The 18,891-nt window shown below is 39.4% G+C and overlaps 1 protein-coding gene across 7 annotated transcripts in view; it reads right to left on the reverse strand.

Moving 5' to 3' along the window:
- Positions 1–1,100: 1,100 nt before the first annotated feature.
- SNTG1 (syntrophin gamma 1) overlaps positions 1,101–18,891 on the reverse strand; it is a 265,420-nt gene continuing 247,629 nt past the window's right edge. For all 7 annotated transcript variants that reach the window (XM_054179618.1, XM_054179614.1, XM_054179617.1 and 4 more), the window contains 3 exons: positions 14,655–14,747; positions 7,706–7,816; positions 1,101–2,755 (listed from right to left, as the gene is read on the reverse strand). In XM_054179618.1, the coding sequence (XP_054035593.1) occupies positions 2,597–2,755; positions 7,706–7,816; positions 14,655–14,747 (363 nt within the window). In that variant the 3' untranslated portion in view covers positions 1,101–2,596. The remainder of the gene's footprint in view (positions 2,756–7,705; positions 7,817–14,654; positions 14,748–18,891) is intronic.

The raw sequence follows: 18,891 nt of genomic DNA on the forward strand, positions 1-18,891 counted from the left end.
CTTCAGTGGCACAACTGTGCACATAACATGAACAGCTAAAGGAACAGTGTTCATCAGGTAGCTGATCTGGTTTAGGTTCTGCCATCACCAGCAGAGCATTTACTGGGGTGTTAGGAAATGCCAGTGCTGGCTGAATGCCACAGCCACGCACAGAAATGAAGGAGATGACTTGGGAGCACTAAGCAGGAGAACTGTCACTGACAAGAGCAGGCTTCTCTGTTCAGTGTTGTCAGTGCTCTGACATGCATGCTTGACAAGGACAGTGCCTGAGTAACCATCATTACAACCCTCAGACTGTTGTAACTTTGGATCTAAAATACTGGGTTTGTAGACTCTCAGGGATGAACTCAAGATCTCATGGCCAGCCGTGCTAGTTTGAGGTGCTGTTCAGAGGCCAGGATGTGACTCTCTCATTTAGGGACAAGCCATATAAACAAATACACAATGATGACTATGAAAATGTTGGATTTTGCTGACACTTAAAGCAATTCATAGCTGGACTATGACATCATTCCATAGTATTCAGCACAAAAAATAACTGCATGACACTTGGAGGACTACTGATACGAAGTAAGCATTAACTGAAATACATTTGAAAGTAATAAAAAGGTCCCCAGAAAGTCTATTTTCAGCTTATTTGGAACAAGTATTGAGTTCAGCTATGCTTCAAGGCAAGGATACTCTCACACACACAAAGCCAAATACTTCTAATGCAAAGCAAAAAATCCAGAGAGATGATTTGTCCCTGCAGTTCATTCATCTTTTGTCCCTGCCTCACATTTTGAGTTCTTCCCAATGCCTTTCCTCTGGCCTCACTTTTGAAGCTTTAATTACCTTAACATGTAGAAAGTGATGTGATAGAACTAAGCTTTCTGCTGAGCAAGGCTGATGGTGTCCACAACCCTTACCTGCTCTGTGCTTCTATACTGAGTCTCAGTTGAAAATAAATTACAAATATAAAAAGGGGAAATTTCAATTGCAATGTAATAAAGAGAAATCCTACAAATTACTGTTTGAAATGCTATGCACAGACTGTAGCTGCAGTAAGTGTTCTTCCTGCAGTTTTTTAGGTTCTCTTATCAAAAGACACCCCACCCCCCCACCTTTCCTATTGTTTTAGCTATCCCACACACCCTCCCACCATTTTCCCCTCTTCACTGATGTGTATAATAGCATAACATTACATTATTTTGCAAAGTGATATTCAAATGAAGTTATCGATTTGAAATTTACAACTCCTTCAGATTTCCTCACTGCATCACACTCTGGAGCTCCTATGTGGTCCAGAGTGCTGCATACAAAGACATTATGCATTCTGTCACCTGTTCTTTCCACGTTATTTAATTTAGTCCTGTCTTGTACTCACAATACAAACCAAAAAGAAATGATTAAGACTTTAAAGGGTGAACTCATTTTTTCCAAGCATAATGTAGGATATCTGTTTTGCTGAGAGCCTGAGTAGAATAGAGGTTCTGCTTATGAAGTGAAATCAAGGTTAAACACAGAAACAACATATTAAGTGGATTGTCTCTGCAACAAATTCAACACCTAAGATCTGTGAGCAAAATCTAATAGATTCACAGAATTTAATTCTGGACAAAAGTAGAGGGAGGCAGTAGATAGCAGACATGGTATTTTATACTTACTTTGTAATTAAAATGAGATGCATATCACATTATTTTTACCTGAATAGAATAGAATTAACCAGGTTGGAAAAGACCTTTGAGATCATCAAGTCCAACCTATCACCCAACACCATCTGATCAACTAAACCATGGCACCAAGCACCCCATCCAGTCTCTTCCTAAATACCTCCAGTGATGGTGACTCCACCACCTCCCTGGGCAGCCCATTCCAAAGGCCAATCTCTCTTCCTGTGAAGAACTGTGAAGAGGGACGTACTCACAGAAGGATGTTTTGCTTTGTGAGCTGTTTTTTAACGTACGTATCCAATATGGCTCTGTCTTTGCCGTTGTTATCGTTAGGCTAAAAGAACAGGCTAGGCAAAGCAGCATGACTCCATGTATGGACACAAGTATGGATTTACAGCAGTGCTTAAAGTGCTTTCTTATTTGAGGAGATACTTACACCAATGCCTTTTCATGCTTATCTCCTTGTCATCATGTACTATATGCTCGCTGCTTGCTCTTATGCCATTTCTAATATGATGATAGGGTATTAAGTTCATACTCAGAGTTTAGTATATTGTCATTAAAAACATCTGAAAACAGGAAGATGACAATTCTATTTGTTTATTATTACAGCAATTTGAAAATTTTATTAAATACTGAAGTGCTTCATCTCAGCATTTATTCCTTTGCTTCCAGTGTTGCTTTAAAGCACTATGTAAGTACAAATAGATCATACTAAAAGCATATCCATCCTATTCTGGGGGTTTGACTAGGATTATTTACTGATGCCTTGCAGAACAGAGATGAATTTATGATCCCACGTGACCATTTATCTGCTGATGCTGCAAGATGTCTTGCCTCCAGGATTGGTTTCCATGTACATGGTTCATCAAAGGTCTACATCTTATGAATATTTATACATTGTAATGTCTTGTTGGTAAGTGGCAGTGCTGTAATGTGAGATGTCAAGTAGTATACTTTAATTTGCCAGTACCAGAAGTTGTGGGAGCAGCAGAAGCTGTGGCTTGACTGCCAACATACAAAGGGTCCAAACAAGCCACTTTGGCTGCAAAGAATGAGTGGATACAGTGAAGGACTGCAAACAGGTTGGAAAATTCCAGCTCCTGGAAGTGAAAACAGAAAGGTTAAACAAGAAACATCTCACAACAAAGGGAACAAAGCCCTTTCAAACAGCAATACTTTTAATACTTTGATGTATTCCTGCTACTGTGTCTGACAATTCTGCGTTACAGGGACTTAGATGCTGAGCTATCCCATTCTGCAAATAATTGTTTGGAGGCTAAGGTGGACACATTTCTGAGGGAAGTGCTTCCATACAAATAGGAGATCCTACTGGCTAAAGGGGAAGGAATGTGACAATATACATTTTCCTCTCAGTTTCATGCAATTAGATAAATTGGAATGGTTGCACCATAAGCTACACATCTCTAGTCTCCAAGTGTGTACCAAATGTACCACAAAGGTGAACAACGTTGAGTTCCAGATATGTTCCATTTGTTCTTTATGTCAGCTCACAGCAGTAGCTATTATCTTAGCTATGATGATTCTTTAACAGTAAAGAAATGAAAAAAACCAAAACAACATACACATTTTCCCAAGTGCTACTGTCACATAGAGATATTTGGGATCTGTTTCCATTGTGTGGGTTACTGTTGTTTGACTAGAGAAAGCCCAGCAGTATTAAAATCCTCCTCTTTCTGCTTCAGTTTACATTTCTTTCTACCTCCTCAGTATGGGACTCTCTCAGACACCACTACAGAGGAAATAAATAAACCCTCCATTTTTTAGCATATATAAATTTACTCCTTTGTGTCTAGTTCCCTTTCTCTGATCAATGCTTTTTAGATTATCTTCAGTATCTGGTTTTGGAGCTAGCATTTAATCAATAAATACCCATTGTATTTGAAAGCAAATACTGAGGTGTTGGAATACATCTAAGTGTGGGGATGGTGGTGCAGAGTTGTCACCTTTCTGCTTTGATTCACAGCCTAGACAGATGTCTTCATTGTAATATGAAGCCAGCAGTAGACATCTCCGGTGTATTCCATTTGTCTTTCTGTCCAGTGCTTTCTGCTATGCTGAGGGCTTTGCTTCTTTGTTTAGAACAATATTGATCATGTTGTAAATTCAACAAAACCTGCTAAAGCTCTCAAAATGACATTAACTTGCAATTTTCTGCCTCTTGAGATTTCCTGGAAGAAACTGCTTCAAGTAACTCATGGAGATGTTCACAAACCCCTCACACCTGAAAGCAGACAGCTGCCTGTGCAGTGGCCAGCGAGGTACTCAACGGGTGGAGCTTTGTTCAACTCTCATAACCTGAGCAGATGTCCTTCAGACACGCTCAGAAATGAATTTATGACATCCCATGAGCTTCTCTAGACTCCCCTAACTAGCAAGTTTCAATAAGGAACACAAAGTTTATGCCAAGTTTGACAATCATGCCATCTGTGTCCATTTAAAAAAATCTGCTTAGAGACATTGCCATTTTTAACACTGGGAGAAGGGCAATTTTATCACTCTGCAAGGGTTTTGTTCCTTACATTTCAAAGTAAAGAAAATTACCATAGCTAGGAAAATGCTGCATACATAGGAAAACATGAGGAAACAAGGAATTATGGAAGCTATTTCAGAGTAATAACTAACAGTCAGCTATCTCCTTAACACAGTATTATTTATCATCCTGGTACTCAAAACCAAAATAAATCAAACTGAAGCTTGAAAGAATGAATATTGAGTGGAACAGTGAAATATCCTTAATATTAATTCTGTGTCTCATCTGTAGAAAGCCTGCATTCCCTCCTCTGTCTCAATAGGATAAGCCTATTAATACAGAGTTTATAGTTCAAGTCAGTTAGGTAACCCTATGAGCTGGAAGTCCTTGCTGTCATAATTACACCTGCTGGACACTGAATTTTCATAGTGCATCAGTACAATTATCACCAACAATTATCCAGCTGTTTCTGTAACCTTTCATGAAGAAAGTCTGGATTGAAAGGGAAGTAAAAATTGGAGTGTGCCCCTAGATGAGAAAAACTTCAGCTCTTATTGCATTGTGTTAATGACAACTACTCCAACAATGCAGCTACAAAATGGTAAGTTTGGAAGTGTTCAATGCTACGCTTAGAAAATGTTACTTCCTTTCATCCATATACAAACTACTGATATGTGAAGATATTTGCTCATTCATCCAATGTGTTAGATAATAACAGATATTATGCAGACAATCCATGTGCAAGACATGGGGAAACTAAAAATGGAATCACCCAAACCTACACTGGTCAGAAGCCCAAGCTCAGAATGCAGTCACTGCAGCTGAGCAATCACTGTGAAAAATCTTTAAGGATGTACACTTAAACCCCATTTAAAGATGATATTCTAAAATTGAAGAGAACTGTGATGCTCACAGAAAACCCTTCAAGGAGAAGAACAAGGATTAATTACAAAGTGTATACTGGAGTATATACCTGATACAAGCAGCAAGGGCAGACTGGAAAGTGGTGCAAGCACCCATCAGGACACCTTGCAACACTTGAGAGTGTTTTGTTCACTTTACAGCAGCAGTCACTCAGGCCATTTATTTGCCTTACTTTAGATTAGATTTCTATGCAAGATAATTGCAAGTGCAAATTAATTTGGCACTAATTACTATTAAGGTACAATTATTTAACATGTATTAATAGTAAGTCCCTGAAGTTACACTTACTCCTTCACTGATACCATCTTTTTCACCTCTTCCATTCTCCATATTCTAACAGGCAAACACAACTGCCTGCATCTTCATCTTGATGTGCTGATTTTTGTATTCACTTTGGTTCTGTAACCCTCAGCACAGGGATTCAGCCAGTCTGTGAACAAAAGCTAACCCTCTGCAGCACAGCTGTGTCACCTACCCTGAGTTTTTCTGACAGAGCTGCTGAGCTGAGAAAAAGCCCTGCATGTTGAGAAAGGGGAAAGCTCACAGTGAAGTGCAGCTTTTGGGTTATACAGATGCTGTCTACAAGGCACAGAAGCTCCCAGCCCCCAGAAATTATTGATTGCTGTGTTCACTTTAAAAACTGAAATGGACTCTGGGTGTTACAAGAAAATCAGCATATTTATATCTATAGCTATGTGTAGAGATATGTGTGCCTATATATATATATAAATTTTTTTGCTCACTCCTACATTATACTATTTGCTTTACCACTTTATCCTAATCTTTCCAAAACTATAGCACATCCTACTGTCTGCTACAGATCATAATCATATATATATACACATATTTGATTATTATGTATAGCAGATATACATAATATGTATAAACAGGATTTCTTGTAGATTTAGGATCCTCCTTTTTGTACTAGTTTCTTTGCAGTGGTCTAGTAGTTAGCCAGGTAAAACTGAAGAGCACAGCACTCTGAGTTAGCTTCTGGAAGCTGCTGTGATACTTGACAGACACTATTGGATCATTAGCTATAGCTAAACAGGGAAACAGGTAAGTAACTAGACAGGATGGTGCCTGAGTGAATCCCCTTTGTGTCATATAAATGAGGAGAAAGCTTTGCCCTTCCTTTCTCCTTTTTTTCAACCCAGTTCCAACAGCCTGGTAAGGACAGAGGAGAGGGACACATAGGCTCCACGTTCTGCCAAGCTGACAGCTCTATTTTCTAGCTCTCAGTCAGAAAAACTCCCTCTGATTGTGCAAACTTGTGCTCTATCTCCTGCTGAGTGACAGCTGGGAAATAACCTACAGATTGGAATGTCTAAGGGCTATCAGTGATTAATGTTGCCCTTACATGGTTTTCTTCTCAGAATCCACTTAGACTCTGCCTTATAAACCTTTAAAGTTAGGTGTTTGCATCCAGACACCCTGCCATGGGCCCACAGGTGTGACCTGTGGTAATTACTGTTCTGATTTTTCATCCTGGATTCGCTTATATCTACAAGGAAACACTTCTTTGCTACTACCCTGTATGTCTTTATAGTAACACAATGTTACTTACAGAGAAGCCAGACAAAAGCATCAGTACAAAAAGGCAGCACCTCAACAGTATCTGAGAGAGCAATGCAAATGCTTAAATATTTAAATTACTTTAAAGATGAAAAGATGTACACCTGGTCAAACTCTAACTAAATTCATAGCATACAGCTATGGGGCAATGGCTCTTCAGAGTCTTAGTTTTGTTCTCAGCTGCAAGCTCTCATTTCACTATGTTCTGATTATTGCTCATGCAATGACTGGTAAGAAAAAAATGTATTATCTTCAGGTAAAGAAATTGTTACACTACCTTCCCTACAACAGTGGGTCTCCAGGCCATCTGAAGCACAGAGCTGCAGCTAACAGGTGATGATAGCTGTGGCCATGAATATTCATCACAACCTTTAGCAGATGTTTTACAGAATTCCCATCAACTGATACCAGATGAAGCCTGCATACAGTAAGGCATTACCAGCCTTTCTGAAAAGCTGATTAACATCTCCTAATGACTCCAGAGTTTCCCAAATAGCTACACCACTAACTCTGTAAAGCTAGTCAAGTCCAAAAGAGATTGTTCCACCTCTTCTGAAGAGGCTTAAAGGATACTGTGAAAGGGCCTATGCAGAGAATTCTAAACCAACCAAAGTTCCAAAGATATGACCCAAGTATCTTCACATTCATTTTTACAGCTACATTTATCTCTCAGACTGAACACACTTCATCTGTAAACAAATTGAAATGGGTACAAACGCTCACTAGAGAAGATGTAGTTTTTCCTTTGCATTCTTTGACTTTGTGCATGAATCTGATATTCAAAGTAACTTAGTTTAATTTACTCTTCCATTCCCCTATCTGCTTCCATAGTTATGGAAGCAGATATATATATAAAATATACATATAATATAATATATTTAATATAATATATAATAGTATAATATATAATATAATATATTTAATATATAATACTATAATATTTAATACAATATGTTTATAATATATATAATATTATAGTATATATTAAAATAATGATATATAATATATAATAATAATAATAATCCTTATTATTATTTATAAAATGATATATTGTTTTTACCTTTGCTTCAATTTGTTTAGTATCTTGGTTTTGGAACAAGAATTTGATTTTGCTCTTCCCGTCGTCTGAAGAACCTTTGAGCTGGGAAAACTTGTACCTCCAAAGGACAGCCTAGAGAGGAAAGAACAACAAAAAAGCCAATCAGCAAACACTGTCATCCTGAGCTGACCACTCTGTGCTACAGAAAATGGAATGGCTTCCCTCATCTCAAAGTGTGTGCGAGTCCTTTCACCTTGTTTCAGCAACGATGTTTAGTTATGTCCTGTAGATAGTGAGTTAAACAAACCAAACCCAAACAACCTCACACAGTATTCAGGTGGCCATTCTTTCTACCTATGCTTAAAGCCCTTTTTTTTTTAACAGACCTATTTAACCCAGCCTTGTCAGAAGATCAAGAGTACTGCCTTTCTGCAGGAACAGCAAATCCATTTAAACTTGTCATTGCCTAGATGAGAAATGTAAAGGGCACTGGTGGTCTTTTTATCTGAGGAGAACAACCATGAAAAAAGAAGCTAGTATCTTTCTCTTCCCTGATGATGTATGGGGAGGCCATGAAAGAGGGGCAGTAGTGACGAGGACCCTGAGATGGGCTGGCAAAATCGAGGGTACCTGGCCTTATTCCCAATCAGATAAAGTCTGAGTGAAAATGAAGGATGTTTAGATGTGCAGAACTTTGTCATTTCTTGAGCAGTTTTGCCACTTGCTTCATTCCCACTTGAGGAAAGAGAACAACAGTCACAGCAAACCATGGGCATGATTCAAGAACACACTTCAGTTTATACATAACCTTGGATAAGGAGAGCTCTGTTTAGCAATAGCTCTTAAGTGCACTGCAAAATCAGGGCTATAGAATGGAGTGATGAAATCCTTCTTGAGGTTAATCCCAACAAGACTGCACTTCTTCCATCAGGATATCAAAACCAGTTCCTGGAACTGACAGTTCAACAGTATACTTCTCAGAGACCATTAAACACTCTTTGTCTAAAGTGTAAGGAATAAATATACCCTAAGCAATGCATGCAATGATTCCCAAATGAAAAGAACTATCTGTTTCTTTTGGGTGATCTTCCACAAACTGCATGTTTTTCCCCAAAATTTCCACATGAAGGAGGATAGGATAGGGTAGGATAGGGTAGGGTAGGGTAGGGTAGGGTAGGGTAGGGTAGGGTAGGGTAGGGTAGGGTAGGGTAGGGTAGGGTAGGGTAGAATAGAACAGACCAGACCAGGTTGGAAGAGACCTTTGAGATCATCAAGTCCAACCTATCATCCAACACTATCTAATCAACTAAACCATGGCACCAAGCACCCCATTAAGTCTCTTTCTAAACACCTCCAGCGATGGTGACTCCACCACCTCCCTGGGCAGCACATTCCAATGACCAATCACTCTTTCTATAAAGAACTTCTTCCTAAGATCCAGCCTAAACCTCTCCTGGCACAGCTTGAGACTGTGTCCTCTTGTTCTTTTTGCAACAAATCAGGGAGATTTTTAAGTAATGAAGGAATACACATTATATCAAACATTCAAGTTAGTCAACCTGCCTACTTCTTTTGTTCTAGAGAACTTCTGACAAACAGTTGCTTCACCCAGGTTTGAACTAGGATGAATACTGGTTCACTTTGATGAACTTCCTAAGTGTCTACACTTCAGTGCACCACACTACATTAGAACTGTAACTGACTTAAACTAGATGTCCAAATTATAGGTAGCTAAAATTGGTTTGGTTAATTAAGCATATGCCCGTTAAGACCCATTTAATTCCTTGTCTCCTGCCAAAAGAAGCTGAAGCTGCCCTGAAGCTGAAGCATCTTGCACATGTAGGAGATGTACAAGATGCAGAACGCTGTGATCAGCAGTCAGATCACTCTTAAAATCCAGTATTTTGGGGATCCCTGATTTACTTCTTCTGTAGCTTCATAAGTTCTGAGGGTTTTTTGATATTTTTTGTTTGTTTGTTTTGTTGCTGTGTTCATTTTCGATACTGTAAAATGCACAAGCAGTGAGCAGGAACCAGACCTGTCCTTTTTCAGTGACTACCTGATGGCTCCAAAGCAGAAAGGAGAAGCAAGATCTGCTCACCTAAGCACCAAGTTTCACAAAGATGTGTAGTGACAGCAGTGACATTAGCACACGAGAGAGAGCTTCACATGTCTTTAGCTTTCATATTTCCTGTGGGCTGACTTCAGTGTCACAGTACTTGCTGTTCTAAATTCTAGATTTAAAGGCTAATTCTCCTGCATTAGAAACAGGCATCCTTGGGGATACTGATCTATACACCCCTGTCAAAGCCAAGTGAAGGATATTTTCATGTTTTGGAGCATCAGAGTTCCTCAGAACCATTTGTTGAATGCAAACAAATAAACAGTGCAGAGAGGTTGACAAATTAGATTTAAGACTTCTCTTGAGATGCTATTAAATTATTGTAATAAGAAATCATCAAAAAAGCAAAATCCTGTCCTCACTGAAATTAATAGGGTTTTTTTTTCTTCCTCTGACATACCTGGGACCAAGATTCTCCACCAATACTTTTTAATGAGAAATATTTTATTTATAAGTGATCACAGAATCAGTCAGGGTTGGAAGGGACCACAAGGATCATCTAGCTCCAACCCCCCTGGCATGGGCAGGGACATCTCACACTAGATCAGGCTGGCCAGAGCCTCATCCAGCCTGGTCTTAAACATCTCCAGGATGGGGCCTCAACCACCTCCCTGGACAACCCATTCCAGGGCTTCACCACTCTCACAGTGAAGAACTTCTTCCTCATGTCCAATCATCTAGGACTCATTTGTTCTAGTCTTTGTAACCAAAGTACTGCCTATTAGCTTCTGCTAGTGCTGGTTTGCTATAATCACCCAAGGATGCTCTCAGCCTGCATGTTTTTATGTTATAGATGGCACACAAATGGCACATGGAAGAAAAGCTATTGACTTCAGTACTTGTAGTACTTTTTGATGCTCCCCACAGTCACACAGATGAAGAAAATTAGATTGCTTCTAGGCATACCTTATTTAGCAGGGGGGGCTGGACTAGCTGATATTCAGGGGTCTCTTCCAATCCCGACTATTCTATGGTTTTGTTCTTAGTGCTACCACTGCATCTAAACCACATATTCTGCAAGGGACCTTAGAAGATAGTTTCACATTCATATTACAAATCCATTTGCTGCTCATTCCCATCATGTCTGAATCTTGAACTAAACTACACACAATTTTGATGAGATGCCATCAAAATCAATTCCCATCTAAACAATGGCATCACAACAATGGGAATGCATAACAGTTATCTTAGTTCAGGGTATGATCAAGAGTATTGCTTAGGGGTTTTGTTTTGGGTCAAGGAGCTTCATTTACCCTGAACAGAGCTTGGATTACCAAGCAAATAAATAAGTGTCTGCACTTCTGCTTGGCACACTGTAAGGAATATGCACAGAAATGACAATGTCTGACCAGTCCACGGCTCTGTGATAGGTGTATGATTTAGGAAGGATATCCAGGCTGTTTTGCCGTGGCTCTAGGAAAGAAAAGCTGTATTTTGTCAACAGGAGAGCCTCCAACTAGAAGAGAATTAATTCATATCCTATGGCTTCAGTAATGGACTAAATTCAATTTATTACTAAACAATCTTGCCTCATCTATGCTGGATTATGCACTGTGGACCAATTCTGCTCATGCAAAGAGTTCATTACACTTAATGAACTTGTGAAATAAAGTTTGTACCACATACTGCAAGGGCATCATTTCACCTGCCAGTGCACATCACCAAATACAGCTTTTCTCTACACTTTCCATTGGCATGAATCATACAGCTTGTATTGTGTAGTAGCAAAAGAAGTTTGGCTTTCAGTAGGATGCTTAGAAAAAAAGCCTGAAAGCATCTGTCAGTGTTTTACGATGATTAGACAGCTACATCTCAGACCACCTGTAAATGGTAGAGTAAATAAAGAAATTATCTTTATTATGGAAGGGATGTCAGGGGTCACTTTTCAATTGTTAGTTTGAGCACATCCCTTTGTTGTCTTTTCCATTGTACCTTCAAAAGCCTGCAGCTGTACTTGTCCAACACTACCTCCTTTTTTCTTGACACTGCTTAAACCCATTCTTCTGTCTAGTTTAAGGCTTTCTTTTTTAGTATACTCTCCTTACATATTACAGAATTATGCTTAATTTTAGTGGACACCTTTCAAACCAATGTTTTGTCATTTGACTGAAATAAGTGGTAAGCTCTAAAAGTCAAACTAAATCAAGAGCAGATGCCTTGTAGGTCCTTATTTTCAAGAACAGCAGCAACTGGGTCTTCAGGCACCTGGGATACACCTTAATTTGGCTGTTTGACTCATACCTAATTGAGAAAGATTGAATTCTAGCAAAGTGACACTTCGTCCATACTGACAGAAGCAGTAGGGAACTGAGCAGGATTAAGATCTTGTTCATGCTCAGTTCTACCGTGTTACCAATCTCTGGAGGGTGTCTTACTACAAAAGAATTATGGACCAAGGCAATTTCCTTTGTAAACTGCTGAGGCTCTATACCTGCAAAAGGAAAGATAGGGGAGGACACAGAGGACAAAGAACAAAAATGAGACAAAGGAAAAAGCAAGAAAGGTAGCCCTAATAAAGTAACTATTCTTGTCCATTATGAAAGTTACATCAGATGCTTCTTATTAATAAGAAAGAAAGAAAAAAATCCAAACAAAAGACACCCTGCACTGGAGCTTTGGCTCTAGAGAGTGCTACAGAAGAGCAGGAGCACAAGCACGCACATTGCCTCTTTTTAATCTGCAGGCAGAGAAATGGCTTTTCGTCCGTAATTACATTTGGTACTTTATGAACTGTTTAGCTGAAATCAAGATGTTATCTTCTGAGATGCTGGAAGAATCTGATTTAACTAGGCAGCCTTAAAAACCATTCAATCTCCTTTCAGGAAATCACAACGGTTTGTTATGAAGCAACGCACCAAATGCTCCAAATGATAAACAACTGTTGGCTCCCCAAGTAATCAGTCAGAAAACGAGTAGGAGAAAGCAGGTGATATGCACAGAGATGGCTGTGATTTATGCCAGCGCTGCTGTAATCACATCTCAGGACAGATTTGTTCTGAAGACCTCAAGTTTAATACTTGGTGTACTCATATTTATCACAGGTCTATGCAGACACAGAAACAATGTTTTTATCGAGCTGTGATGCGTTGGACTTGAAATACATTTAGCACAGATGACAGTATTTAACCATTAATTTTGACCACTGCCTTCCTCTATCAGAGTAAAATGAAAGAAACCCTGAAACCTTGAGGATTCTCCATGAAATGACTCTTGAGCTTTCCTGGCATGGCTCCTCTCTCCATTCAGGAAAATAAAATCCACTTTTAAAAGACAAATCAGCAAGCACCTCGGTAACATTGTTTTCATCAGACTAAAAGGGAAAACACAGAGAGTGCAGGAAACAAAGAAGGCTTTTAAGAATCAGAGATGTGCAGGAGCTTTGAAGGAGATGCAGATTACATTTTTATACAAAAGCACCAGAACAAGAGGACACAGTCTCAAGCTGTGCCAGGGAAGGTTTAGGATGGATGTTTGGAAGAAATTATTCATAGAGAGAGTCACTGCCCATTGGAAAGGGCTGCCTGGGGAGGTGTTTAGGAGGAGACTTGATGGGGTGCTTGGTGCCATGGTTTAGTGGATTAGATGGTGTTGGATTATGGGTTGATGTGATGATCTTGAATGTCTCTTCCAACCTGGTTTGGTCTATTCTATTCTATTCTACTCTATTCTACTCTACTCTATTCTACTCTATTCTACTCTACTCTATTCCATTCCATTCATTTCTATCCTATTCATTTCTATTCATTTCTATAATGTTATTGGAGAGTGGGGGTAAATCTACACATTTTATCCTGGGCCACTACATTTTAATCCTGTTGCACTGATTTTTCTGTATTACCTCCTAAGCTGACAGTTGTGTGTTTCTACACTATTTGTTTAACAAAAAGAAACACCTAAGTATTTGAATTTCATTCACCACAGTTTGTGTAAACATGCACTAGAATAAACTGGAAGGAAGAAAAAGTGTCTAGTTAATAGAGTCATGTGGTGGGAAGAGGTGAATTAAGACAGGGGACAGAAGCATATTCTGGAGAGAAGAGAACATTCCCAGCAATGGCTGGTGGCCTTGCTGCAGCATCTCCAAGGGAAGGAAGTACTGAAGTGGAACTCATAATGTGATTCAGAGCACACATTCTCCCATAAGAGCAGTGTCAAGTAGTAGCAATAAAGCCTGTTTACATTCTAGCACTTGTTAGCAATTAGTGCAAATGTAAACACAGGTAGGCTCTCGATTTTACTGAGATTGGACTTGCATTAATATAATCTGGAAATTGATGGCATATTATCACTTGATACAGCAAATTATTTCATCAGCTGTACTGAGCTTTTTCAGGGCTGATGGGAAAAGCCTGAGATACAGAGATCATGGCTGGTTTCTCCTTCTACAGGCAACTGAACAAAAATATCTAAAACACAATCTAAGAACTGTTGTAACAAAACATACATCCACCCATGAAATTTGAGAAGAGAAAGGCAGTTTTCAGAGCTCACAGGTAAGCTTGAAACCAAGAAGATTCTTTCCTCTCAAAACCGAGAAAGCATCAGCAAAAGAAACAGCAAACTGAAGCAGTCAGAGCTTTCATGTCAAATTAAAGAATGAAGACTTGAAGCTTGTTTCAGACTGGTATTGGTATTGACTTTTCAATAACAAGCACCCAACAGAATAGAACTTCTTACATCGTTTAGAAGTCATCCCTAAGTTTTAAAGGAAAGCACCAGAGATTTGACAAGATATGATACACTGTGATAACAAAAAGAGGTACATTTTAAGGATGTCCTTCTAAATCCCCCAACAGAAGAAATAATGAGGAATGATAACAATGATGGAAACAAGCCTTAGAACTTTACCTTTGTGGCAGCATCAAAACAGACAAAGCCCATGCTGAAGTCGATGGTAAGTCCCATAAGATGACTCTCCAAAACACAGGCATATGTCTTGCACTGCAAAAGAAAAAATCAGAGAAGGTAGTTACCACAGAACACATTTCTTCCAATTCTTTCTAGGACCAGTATTTTGGTGTCTTTATTCTAATTGTGTATCTCTAAATTATTATCAGAAAGAAGCCATTTTTGTGTAAATAGGTCAATTTACTGTCAGCATATTTCCATTCAAAGAATTGATATCAGTAAAGGAGTTTTCTAGTTGTTGTAAAAAGAGGTTTTGCTTCCATCAGGAAAAAAAACACAATTAGACTCAGACCTGCTTCTGTGGTTTGCTGATGACAACTGCTCAAAGGGAAGTTTCATTTTAGAATAGAATAGAATTAACCAGGTTGGAAAAGACCTTGGAGATCATTGAATCCAAACTATCACCCAACACAATCTAATCAGCTAAACCATAGCACCAAGCACCCCATCCAGTCTCTTCCTCACTGGAGGTGACTCCACCACCTCCCTGGGCAGCACATTGCAATGGCCAATCTCTCTTTCTGGCAAGAATTTCTTCCTAACATCCAGCCTGAACCTCTCCTGGTGCAGCTTGAGACTGTGTCCACTTGTTCTGGTGCTGGTTGCCTGGGAGCAGAGACCAACCCCCACCTGTCTACAACCTCCCTTCAGATAGCTATAGAGAGCAATAGGTCTCCCCTGAGCCTCCTCTTCTCCAGGCTAAGCAATCCCAGCTCCTGCAGCCTCTCCTCATAGGGCTGTACTCTAACCCCCTCCCCAGCTTTGTTGCCCTTCTCTGGACACATTCCAGCAAGTCTTTCCTAAACTGGGGGGCCCAGAACTGGACACAGGACTCAAAGGGTGGCCTAACCAGTGCTGAGTATTTTGGAACACTTATTTGTTTTGGTACCTTCTATTCTATTCTGTTCCTCCTGCATTATTATAATCCTTTCAGGTTTTTAAGAAAAAAAAAAATTACATGCATTTGTAAAATATGCCTTTGGTGTGCTGTTCTTTGTGCTTTTTTGTGGTCCTTAATCTTGGTGATAAAGGTAGTATTTCCTACAGTCTAGTAATTGACATAATCATATACCTTTTTTCCTTCTGCAAGCAGAGCAATGTATCTCAAAGGCTTCTACAAGAAACCTTGAAATCACAGAATGGTTTGGGCTGGAAGGGACCCCCAAAGGCTATATAGTCCAACACCCCTGCAGTGAGCAGGGACATCCTCCATTAGATCAGGTTGCTCAGAGCCTTGTTCGGCGACTTTTAATTCTATGCATCTATTTATTTCCATAACACCACACTTCAGTGCCTGCTGTGAGGCATCCATTAGTGTCATTTTCACGATCAAAACCACTGCTGTGCCTGAAGGCTGACTTCAGGTACAAAACGAAGCACTCATATTTTTAATCACAGACTATTTCAAGAGATTAAAGCATTTCCAAATCTGATGTAAATTCTTTAAACAAAACATCATTATTTTGCTGAAACTTTACCCTCCAGATTAAATGAAATATATTCTGGAAGTGAGAACAAAGGCTTCCATGATCTATAATGTGTCAAGGAACCTAAATATAAATTGCAAACACAAGGACAATCTGAGTTACTAAATTATCAGTGTTACAGAAGTATGTGTTATTGTGTTTGGCATATTGATTATCAAGGATAAATCACAGGTCTTACATATTTTATAGTTGGGCTCTCTCAAGCTGCACCAGTGGAGGTTTAGGCTGGATATTAGGAAGAAATTCTTCATAGAGGGCCCATTGGAATGGGCTGCCTGGAGAGGTGGTGGAGGCACCATCACTGGAGGTGTTTAGGAGGAGACTTGATGGGGTGCTTGGTGCCATGGTTTAGTTGATTAGATGGTGCTGGGTGATGGGTTGGACTCGATGATCTCGAAGGTCTCTTCCAACCTGGTCTGGTCTATTCTATTCTATTACATCCTATCCTATCCTATCCTATCCTATCCTATCCTATCCTATCCTATCCTATCCTATCCTATCCTATCTTATATTTTAAATGGGCCTTCCCCAGAACACAAGAAGCTGAAAGGCTCTTTAACGCCTTAAAGTTTAGTGTCTTAAACAGACATTGTAATGAAGGAAAATGCAAAAGTTCATAGCTATACAGGCTCTTTGGTTACTGGAAAGTTTACTTTCTGTACACTTCAGTATAGATTTATTTTCTGAAGCTGAAATATGAGTGAATTGCTTCCATCGATCAGATCAGGTCTCAACTATAGGCAAATAATTGTTGGTTAATATTTATGCACACCTAGGAGTTCTAGAATCCTGGTTTTACACACAGTGATATCCACCACTGAAGCTGAAGGACACCCTCTCTTGGTTATCCATAGGGCACAAGTGCCATGTGTAAGCCAGTCTATAGATATAGCATGGCTGTCTACAGATACAGCATGGCTGTCTATAGATACAGCATGGCTGTCTATAGATATAGCATGGCTGTCTATAGATATAGCATGGCTGTCTACAGATACAGCATGGCTGTCTATAGATATAGCATGGCTGTCTATAGATACAGCATGGCTGTCTATAGATATAGCATGGCTATCTAGAACTCAGAAGCAAAAATAATCCATGACATGCCTTACGAGATGATTTTGAGTTTTTGCTGAGTAACAGCAAATGTTATGCTACTGTGTGATTCATCAAAGATGTGTTCAAAAGCTCCAACTGCCAGTAAATGACATATTTCTTAGAGCTGCTGTTGAGATGCAAAGCAGGGACTGATCTACTCTTGTAGCTTCTAACACTGAAAAAACGTCATGTACTTCACTGTATATATAAAACCTGAATTCACAGAGTATAGAGGTGGAGTTGGCCCTTGTGACTGCTAATCCATAAACTCCCCACATTTTTAATGATTCAGCTCTGTGGTGCTGCAGTCATATGATGTTTGTGTTTGCATAAGCAAATAAAAAGTCGCTTTTTCTGTAGCAGCTATACCACAAAACTGCTATGAAAATGTAAACTTAGATCATGAATCAGTGCTGTTAGAAAAGGAGAGGTTATTGCCTTTGGCAACATCTCATTAGCAGAGTGTAAAGTAACATATTTCACAGTGACTTCTTACTTGATGAATTCACATATGCAAAAATGTTCAGGTTTTGCATGCAAAGCAAAAAATGTACAGCTCTGTAGAACCATCTTACTAACTTCCCTCAATGATGCAAAGTATGTTTTTACATGTAGACCTCCAAGCTACATAGGACAGACATAGTGCCTTTGCTGAGAATTGTAATTTAGCAAGGAGATAGTAGATCAGATTTCAAACACATGTTGCCATCTATGCTCATCTGACCTTCCACCTCCATACCAGAGGTCAACCTATAACACGCATAGCAGCACCAGACCGAGCTGGCACAGCTACCTCTGCTGAAGCAGAGCACTGTGCCTGGACTAATGAGACTCAGTGAGAAGTTAAGATTTATGAGATACAGGACACACCAGTCTTGGTTCAATGCTATACTGAAAAAGCAACTTGCTTCCCAGACTGCAAGTTCTTTCTACAGAAGGCAGTGCACAGTTTGAGGAGATGCAGCACACCGTTGGCTCAGTGTGGTGGTTGGTGGGGAAAAAAACCTGCATTGCAAGGCGCAGATCACCAGCAGCACTGATTCTTTACACATTCCGTGATGTTCAAAACAATTCAGGGTAGCAAAAGTGTGAGAACAACAAAAGAATCTCTGGACAGTACGATTTGAATTTTCTGATGGAAAAAAAGTCCCTGGTTTTATGCATGCATGTGCTGTATGCACTTGGGTATCATTCTGGTCCTGGGTCAGAGTAGGAATGTCGACTTACAGACAGTCATTAACCCTGTTAAGATATTTCTCATCTTTATTTAACTTGTCTTTTAATTCAGGCACTTGGGGAAAAAAAAACAAAAAGATGCAGAAATTCTACCTAGAAGACTTTGATGATTTAAAATTTCTTACACATTTAACAAATGCTTAAAATCATTAAAAGTGATTGCTAATAATATATACTGTGGATGTTTGGCTTTGGCTGCTGATTTCTCACAGAAAGCTCATGAAAACATTATCAGAACTGAAGCATCCTTCTCCCCAAAGAGGCACTTACTTCAGCACTCATTCCTTGTTCTCTCTTGGAACACAAAATATCTTAAATCTGCTTTATGGGTAATTCAGCAGGTTGGGCAGGCACTGAGG

This window comes from Dryobates pubescens, chromosome 3, assembly GCF_014839835.1.
Source record: "Dryobates pubescens isolate bDryPub1 chromosome 3, bDryPub1.pri, whole genome shotgun sequence".
Lineage (NCBI taxonomy): Eukaryota > Metazoa > Chordata > Aves > Piciformes > Picidae > Dryobates > Dryobates pubescens.